This window comes from Gavialis gangeticus, unplaced genomic scaffold (genome assembly GCF_001723915.1).
Source record: "Gavialis gangeticus isolate Ggan-Ray unplaced genomic scaffold, GavGan_comp1, whole genome shotgun sequence".
Classification (NCBI taxonomy): domain Eukaryota; kingdom Metazoa; phylum Chordata; order Crocodylia; family Gavialidae; genus Gavialis; species Gavialis gangeticus.
The window spans coordinates 35,025,181-35,034,655 of NW_017729034.1; the positions used below are offsets into that span (position 1 = coordinate 35,025,181).

Sequence of the window (9,475 nt, forward strand, 5' to 3'; positions counted from 1 at the left end):
TTTTAGTTTAAAGCAAGGGTCAGCAACTTACAGCCCAGAGGCCACATCTGTGAAGCCAAGGGGCTCGGCAGTGCTGCAGAACTGGAGAGCTTTGCCAACATTGTGGAAGGGCCAGATCTTTGCCCATGCCATGACTGGGAGCTGAAGAGAAGCAGCAGGAGTGGGCAGCCAGGTTGTTCTGGCTGGCTGTTTTAAAAGGTTGTTTTTTGCTGGTTTAAAGTATTTTTTTCTGTATAAAGTCACAAGAATCTGAAAATGGAACGTTATCATTAAAGCTTGCTGAAATTTTTCCTTGGAAAATTTAACTAATCAAAGCTATACAAAAAAACCCACTGAATATTTTTATCCCGAATATGAAAGTTCTCAGCCAAAAAAAATCTAATTTTGAAATTTTGGAACAATCTGATTTTAATATTTTCAGTTAAATGACAGGTTTTGATACTTCTGAATCAGAAGATTTCTCTGTTTAGTGGTACTCTATCAAATGCTTTGTCTTAGCGTCCACCTATGTTGCCATAGCTCCAGGCGTAAGAGTTATTATTTAGGAGACTCCTACCTCTAGACTGCTTTTGGACTGGGATCTGTGGCTGGATGATATTTGTCAGGATGAACCAAAGCCTCGCTTTGTTCTGACTCCGTACTATGCGTGATTATGATTTCACTGTTTTATGTCTCTGGGGAGATTTAGTCCAAGAGGGGGTATCTTGGCCCATGAAGAAGAATGGGGCGTGAAGAAATCAAACTACAATCCCACAGGGTATTTCCCAACCAACACTCTTTTGGTTTGTAGCCAAATAAAGCTTTTGTTTTAGGATTTTTTTTTACTGGAAAACCTAATTTTTCAGTCAGTTAACAATACCAGTGGAAAATTTTCAAATAGCCCCTCTCATAATGCTTGTCACAGCTTTATGAAGTTCTAAAATCAGGCAAATTTTTAACTTGAGCCAGTTGGAAGAATACTTAGCCAAATATGCACAAAAAGCTCCATGGTCTTTACTGCAAACGTGAAATGATGTTAACAAGTACATTTTCCTAGCCAAAGTTAAATTCACATTAAATTAGGCTTTATAACAATATCTAGCTGCATCCTTCACTACAGAACTGTGATCAACAACTCTACAATACTCAGATGCAACAACATTTTGTTTGTTCAGTGGTATCTACGAATTACCTTAGCAATCTGAGAGGTGTTGTTATAGAATACAGAGGGACTGTAGGTGCCAAGATTTTTGTATGCATATAACTTTTCTGCTGTATGTCCCTTGTCAAGCTCTGAAACAAGAAACATGTATTTGTACAAATTTCATTTTACAAGTGAGTGACCTGTTCCTTTCTCTTCTTGTTACAATCTCTGAACTATAGTCACTCTTTAAATTAAGTTTTAGGTTCACAATCTAGTATAATGGTGTGTCGTGAATATGACACAAGCCCTGTTTTCTTATACAGTCTATCAATACTAGACACTGAACTCATAAAAGTCTTTGAAAACTGGCTTCATTCTGAGCTGCTGCTACTTCAGGATTCTTTCCCAGATCTTGGAAAACTGAGATTGCCCCATTCTAATTCAGAAGTACTAAACCAATCACGATACCCTTCAGAGGAAATATATGGAAAGACTTCCCCAACCAGAGCAGTCACTCAGAGCACTTTGCTTGTGGAGATCTTTACTTGCTCTCCTTGCACATGTAGAAGAGTATTGAAACATTTACTGGGTTATACCACTTAAAGTACCATTATTAGCATCCAAATGGCACCCCCTGAAATGCATGGTACAGTTGAGAGCTCAGAGTTGTTGCTCCAGGTCCTCTGCAAAATCAAATGTGTATTGCTGCACTGATAATACTTGTTTCTTGTGGTCAGGAGTTTGCATTGATGTCAGAAAGCCAGAGTTTGGCTTTTTTTTGTTTTGAAACAAAAGCTGAAATTCTGTAGAAAAATTGAGAGGCTTGTCTTTGCCTTTGCCCTATTTCCTTAGCTACTCTTTACCTCTCCCATGGTGACATGTACTTCTCTTTGTCAAACACTGCCTTAGTGCTAGACATTTTATAAACTATTATATGTGCTAGACTTTATTTTCCTGTCTCCTGCTGACTCTGTTTGCTCCTCCCTCTCTCTTTCTGTGAGAAACATGCATTTATTTCCATAAAACTCTCAAGCCCAGAAGCTCTAATCAAGAATTGATAAGCCTTATTTGGACAGGGAACCATGTCTTCTTTTTTTTGTCTATACAGGAAATAAAGCAATAAGGGCATGACCTTACACTGAGCCTCAGTAGTGAAAATGGTCTGTTTCACTACCTTCTGGATTTTGCAGTACTAGGATATAGTATAAATACATATCACACTGGAATGTCAAATAAAAGCTGTTGACGACATAAAACTCATATCCTCTCTTAGTCTTCTCATTTATGGTATTTATATAACAATTAAATGTTTAATCATTATTTCTTCCCCTTCCCACTTCAGATACCAAAAGGAGAGCTGCAAAATACTTTCACAGTATACGTAAATTTTGTTGATAATCTTGTTGATCTGCCACTCATCCACAGATGTCAGCAGGCTGCTCTTCTGTTTCATAGCATCTCTTCTTCTGTTTTCTTCTCCTTTTGCCTGTTCCAATCCCCTGCCCTTGTTTCCCTCCCTGTGTATACACTTACGACCAGCTCAGTATGCTCCTCCTCCCTTCTCCATCCCATTTTCTCCATCTGCCCATCAACACAAATCCAGATCTCATATTTACCTCTTCTTCTGCCATCTGCTCATTTTTGGTGACATTTGCCCCAACCTTGACTATCTCTCTCCACCTCTTCCCCTCTCCTGCTCATTCTACCCTTCCTGCTCATTCTCTCTTTTCTTCTCCTGTTGTCTCTGTAAAAGATCTTAGATATCTACAATTTCTTCATGCTGTACTCCCTCCAGGTGCTGGCTCTGACAGAGCCCAGGGTCCCTACATCTGACACTGATACTGCAGCTGCCTTCTCCTTTGGAGACCTTCCTGATCTGTAGCACTTCCCCTCCTAGGATCAGGCTGATAACCCACAGGTCTACCTGTCTGCTTCACATCTGTCTCATTCCTCCATCAGCCCACTGTGACAGCCTCCATTAAACACTTTTTGGGCTTTCCAAAATGCACTTTTGCACTAACTTAGGTGTTTTCCCTCATGCCTAGGAGCAGCTGCAGATGTACCTCTGTAAATAATAGCTGCAGAGGTACCTCAAACCTTTAAAACCCTTTTGTGCTGAGGGGCCAGCAAAAAAATGGATAGTGGTTGCACTGATACTCCTGCCTACCATGCTATTTAATATTGTCTTAGTTTTTCTTTGCAGTCCTTTCTCTGTAGCTCTTGACTTAGACTGTAAGCTCTTTGGCCAGAAAGTGTCCTTTGTTCTGTGCTTGTATAGTGTCTAGTACCTTAGGACAATGGGGCTGTGGTCTATAACTACATATAAAGGTTACCACAAAAATCATAAAAAATAACAATTATTAACAACAAAGCACATAGGGTTAACTCAAGAAGCTGTCACTTCCTGGTGAGATGGAGAGATCTGAGAAAACTGAGGTCTACTGACGCTTTTTAACCAGCAGGATACAATACAAGTTGTATACAGCTCGGGCTGCCAAGAAGCAGATGTTATCCACTGGGTCATGGCATCGAAGCGCCAGCAGTCTAACCAGACGGCCTAATCTGCTGAATTCAATTGATGCCTAATTAGAAAGAGAAGAAACCAATTAATCATATATAATATGATGAGGGTGCATGTGTGCAAGCCACTGTGTGCACACTGGCACCTTGTAGCTTTTAGCATGCCCACAATGAGGGTGTGGAGATGGACTGCCACACGTGCACACACACACACACACACACACACACACACACTGGAAACTGTTATTCCATTGAAAACCTGAGTATTTTCAAACCCTCAGGTTCAAATAGTCACAAAATTTAAAATAAGCCAAATGAGTCCCACGGTGAAGCAGGTCATACTATATAAAGGGTTCTTTATCCACACAATTACAGGTCTATTCTCTTCTGCTCTGCCCTTTCCTGTTATCCTTTATGCATAGGTAGTGTGTACATGCCCACTGTGAGTATAGCTGGGAAATCCAGTCTCCCGCTCCCTCCTCTGGTATCTGGTGCCTGCTCCTGCTTTGGAGGGGTGGTGTGGGGTGCAGGAGAGCACTGTGTGCACAGCAGGAGGCGAGTTGAGCTGCCTGCAAGCAAGAGGGGCTGCATTACCCATGCTGTGTGCACAGCTAGGAGGAAGGTTACACTGCTCACAGCCAAGGGACCCATGCTGTGTTTGCTGCAGGCAAGGGGGGAGCTCTGGAGTCTTTGGGTAGGGCAGCTGCCCTGCACAGGGAGATGGGGAGGAAGAAGAGAAAAAGCATGAATACCAAGCTGTCCACATGATATGTAGCCCCCTGCCGTTCAGAAGTTGGATAGCCCTGCTGAGGTACACAGCAGGAATTGGAGCGAGCAGTTTACAGGTCGCTATAAAGAGCCTTACACCCCTCATTAATTTGTTCACACCAGAGGAGTTTCCAGGTGTCCATATTGGCTGCTTAAAGTCCCTTTTGTATATCTGGTGTAGAACAAGAGAATTAGCCAGGCTACCCCAGGACCACTAGTTTTGAAAATTGTTCCTATTGACTACAATTGAAAATTGTGCCTTAGTGACTAGTTCTATGTGACCAGCAGCTAATTTGCATACACTGGAAAAGGTAAAATGGTATATGAAACCTGTTTCTAGAGGGTGGGTCACACAGCTATGAAGAGATGACAAAAATGATAGGTGGAATAGGAGTTGGCCTCATATCAAGCAAAACAAACTTTTTTTTTGCATTTCAGCAAAAAAATTGGAAAACTTTAAATTTTGTGATTCAATTTTGCATGATAAGATTCTTTTGATTTTAGGTTAGCCTACACAGCAACAACAAAAAAGCAATTATTTACACAGCCCTAGCTGGAAGTATTTGAAGATTATTGGTTACAGCCAAAGACCAGCCCCCTTTAAGTTCTGAGAAAACTCAGACCCCAACTTCGCAGCATCTTTTGTACACATGCAAAATTAGGTGAGGTTTTGGGTTGGAAAACTAGAGAAGGGCTGTCTGTTGGAATGTTCCAGTTTTGCCTCACTGTTACATGTATTAAACCCCCCATGTTTTAAAATGGCTGTGGGGGTGCTTTAAAGTGCCCCCCACGTCTATTTTAAAATGCTGGGGGCTTAATACATGTGACGGTGAGCCATTTTAATTAGAGCGGCTATTGAGAAACCACTCCAATTAAAATGGCCGCACCCCCAAGTACGTGTATAGGCACCCCAAATGTCTTCTTAATGCAAAGTGTGTTTTGGTGGATTCACAGAGATGAATGCAGATTCAGAGCCACCTTTAAAGCTGTGTGCAGAAACTCATCTAAAAATGTTCTGCCTCTTAAGCATTTGCTATTACTATACTGTTTTATTTAATTCAGTGATACTTACAGTTTTACTTTTATCTCTAAGCTTTCATAATCAAAGAGAACTTCCTTTAGTTATGGATTCATTCAGCCTCCTTACAGCATATGAATACATTGTGGAAAATTATGCACAGCAACAAACAATTTTGTAAGGGATTCAGTTGTAAAGTAAATATTACCACAAGATGCAAAGGGTCAGCACAACACTTCAGGAAGAACGAATTGTTTTTCTTGCCCAGTGAAGCTTTGAAAAACTTGTGCTATTTGCATTGACTTTGCAATGACATCACATTGGGAAAGGGATTTAAGGGAATAACTTTTCAAAGGAAAAATTTAGGCAGCCAATGGCAATAAAGATTTGAAGGTTGTTTGTCAGACAAATGTGATCTCTGTTGAAATGAATGAATGGCTAAATTCCTATTAACTCTAATGGATGTAATATGAGTTCCTACATTTTGCTTGCTTTTTGTAAGTAGTAGGTTGTTTTTCTGGGCCAGGATCTATAGAGTTGGGTCAGCAGAGGTAAAAGTTACTCACATCAAAATTAGGAAGCTTGGCGACACACCTCAGGAGCCGGGCACTGCACCACATTGCCCGTTCCCGCTCATGATCCTTTCTGGAAGATAGCCAAGGCTCTATGTACTAAGGCGAAAACAAAGGAGACCGCTGTTCACCAAATAAACCCCAGTGAAAATATAGTGGGCCCAATCCTCAGTGGGTGTAAATGAGGGTAATGCCACTAACAGCAATGCATCGCTGTCACCTAGCACTTCTCACCTTTGGAATGCATGCAGCTTTTCACATGGGAAGCCAGCCTCATTATTGTCATTTTACAGAGTGGAAAATTCAGGCCCAGGGAGAAAAAACAACTTGGCCAAGCTCACCCAATAGGCCAGAAATAGAATCAGGACTTGAACCCCAGGTCTCTTCAGTCTCAGGCAAGTGCTCCACCCAGGAAACTACTTTAATTTATATTAATTTTTGTCTGATATTAGATCAGATACAGAGGTATTTGCTGCTTTTTAAGACTGGAATATTATCCAGAATACTCGTCTTTATATAAGTAAAGCCTATGGGTTTTTGCCTCTGTGCTGTCTCCTGTGTTTTTAAGGAATCTATTCTCAAACAGTTCCTCTGAAGGTGTAACAATCTTCAGTATCAAAGGCAGCTTATTCCCTCCTCTTGAACCTAAAATAATAAGATCCGGTTCTGGCTGGTCCAAAGTGAAGTTTGATTTTATCCTTCCAAACAAGAATGATAACATGCAGGATTCCCATCTCTCCCCTTACTACTCTAGGGAGATGCTGAAATTCAGCCCCTTGGATGACAGTCTTTCCTGATTACACTTTTTTCAGTGCCATGAAGAAGAAGCTCTATATGAAATGAAGCCCCTTCTAATATTCAATCTCTGAATATGAGGACTATGATAAGGCTTAATGAAGGCTGAATCAAGATGACATGGCTAGGGTCCCAGTTCTGGAAGAAATGTGATGACAGCAGAATCTCAGATTTCATTTTTAAAAAGTAATTTCTAGCCATTGCTATTTGAAAATGTAGCCTGAGCATAAATAGTATAGAAGGACCTGCCTCAGCCTGCAGAGGGCAGGAAACATTGAGAGGTATGAACTGTCTTTTACATCACATGGGGTGCTAATGCTAAGATAATACAATCATCCGGCCAAAACAAATCCAGCAGAGGTCTCTACATGGCACAAGAAGAGTGCAGTTGGGCCCAGATCACTCATTCCTGAGCTGCTGGAGGTAAAGACCTAGGAGCTTCTTTACTATCGTTCCTAACTGAGAGGGCATTTTTACATCTCACAAGTGCATGACACTGTTGTTGATGCTGAGGGTACACATATCATTGTCCCCTGGTAGATTGGGGCTTTGATGAATAAGGACATGGCCAAAGTGCAGGGGCACAGCCATAGGGCTAGAGGAAGGGTCAGCATTTTGCGGTATGTCTAGAACTCCAGAATGTCTTAATTTAGACTTGAACTTTGAGACCATAGTGGAACCATGAGATTCAAACCCTCTGCTGTAAACTTCTTTTCCAGTCTTGTACTCTCCACTTCTTACCTCCAAAATCTTCTGGACATCACCAGGATATTCTAATACCAGACCCTCCAGCATTCCTCTCAAGGCACTGATAGTTTCCTTGTACAAGGACTAAAAACAAAGATAGTGCAAGAATCAGTGTCATAGACATTGGCATTCTATAGGCACTTCAACACCTTCTTTAGAGAGAAAGGACACATCACTAAGGAAGAATCTGTATTCACATTTAGAGTCTACCTTGAAGTCAACCTCAGCCAGCCCAAGCTGCCCAAGCTGGCCATCCTACTTCACAGGCCACACCAAAGATGTCCACATTGTGGTTCTGATTTGTGAAGCAGAGCGCTTCTAGGAGGTGGTCTACAAATGCCTTGTATTTCCTTCAGGCTTGTCTCTACTCACAGGCAGTAAAGAGAGGATGGAGGAATTAGAAGGACCAGAAGTCAAGAATAGGGAACTGTAACATTGCTGCTTGGGGGTTAAGCATACAGGTTTATACTATAGCTGGTTGGCAGAGAACCCTAAAGTCAGGCATTTCAGTGTAGACGTAAATCTTCCTCTCTTTGTGCCTCAAATCCTTATCTGTAAAACAGGGCCAGCTGCACTACAGGAAAGCTGATAAATACATGAAAGCCTGTGAATTGCTCAGATATATTGGGAAAGGGGCTGAGATAAATACCTGAAACACTGGAAAGGAAAAGCTTTGTGAATCCCTTAAATAGGAAGAACAATTTCTAGCACTTAGGTATATTAATGTACTCTTACTTTCTAGAAACATGCCTTAAACTTCAGCTAAGAAGCAGGTGCAAAATAAGTTTGCTGTTTTCAACAGAGACCTGATATACAGGCAGACATTTAACATGAAAACTGCAACCTAAACATTGGGCTGTGGCCCTGATGAAAAACCAAACCTCAAAAGGAGACAAATATCAGAATTTAGGGAATTAAATGATATCAGCTGGATGGCAATATTATTTTTCTCCATATAGCTTCCTGAGTTAAGGAATACCTTCTACAGTTATGGTGTGAAATTTCTCAGTCAAAGAGGCCAATGCCCAGATATCTTTGGAGCTATGAACTTCCATTATTCCTTTCACATATAGACATTACACATAAACTGGTGTAAGTGACCAAAAACTGGTCTACACCCATAACAGAACAGTTCAGGGCACTTACACTAGTTTAAAAATGAAAGATCCTGGACTGAGAGAGGCCTGGATTGATGAGGTATCAGATTTAATTCATTTAGGTTAGACTAGTCTATTGAACTTCTGTACCAGATCTCCTATTGATTCCTGCTGGTCACTGTCTGCTGGCACCCCAGGGGCCTTTGTGCCCCCCACCCCCTCCCAGGGAGATATGCTAGCACTCACTGGGTGTTCAGCTGCTGTGGGCTGTAACAGACCCAAGCCAGCACAGACAAAGGCAGGTTGGGGGGGTGGGACAGGAGGGGGGGGGGCAGGGGTCAGTTAGCAGGGACAGGAGCTCGCCATAGAAGGAAGGCTTGGGCCACACAGAGCCTTAGAGAAACTGACATATGTTTGATTGAGTCTGCCTCAGGCTTTTTGAATGTCTGTACCTAGCCATGAAAAAATCCTAATTAGCGGTGAAGTAACTTAAGTCTGTGCAGAGCAGATACACCCTCCACACACAGTTCCAGGTGTATATTAGGGCCGTGTGAAGCTTCAGGTGCTGATTTGATCTGGAGGAGATTTGGCCTGATTTGGTGGCCAAATCTCTGAATCCAAATTGAATCAGGAGACCAATTAAAAGGTCCGAATTGATTCAGAAAAGATTCGGAGACCTTCAGCAATTTGGGCAATCCCTGCTCACCGCCGCAGGGAGCTGGACCCAGACTCTGTGCTGGTAGGAGGGGGCAGGGGAGAGGGGGCTGGAGAAGTGGGGAGGGGACCATGGGGGGAACCCTGCCAGGCCCCATCCCCTGCCTGCTCCCCCAGCCCC

The 9,475-nt window shown here is 42.1% G+C and overlaps 1 protein-coding gene across 1 annotated transcript in view; it reads right to left on the reverse strand.

The window, feature by feature from the left end:
- LOC109304230 (maestro heat-like repeat-containing protein family member 1) overlaps window positions 1–9,475 on the reverse strand; it is a 95,598-nt gene that overhangs the window by 39,413 nt on the left and 46,710 nt on the right. The window contains exons 23-26 of the mRNA XM_019526710.1: window positions 7,538–7,627; window positions 5,996–6,100; window positions 3,570–3,705; window positions 1,172–1,272 (exon numbers count right to left, since the gene is read on the reverse strand). Of these exons, the coding sequence (XP_019382255.1) occupies window positions 1,172–1,272; window positions 3,570–3,705; window positions 5,996–6,100; window positions 7,538–7,627 (432 nt within the window). The remainder of the gene's footprint in view (window positions 1–1,171; window positions 1,273–3,569; window positions 3,706–5,995; window positions 6,101–7,537; window positions 7,628–9,475) is intronic.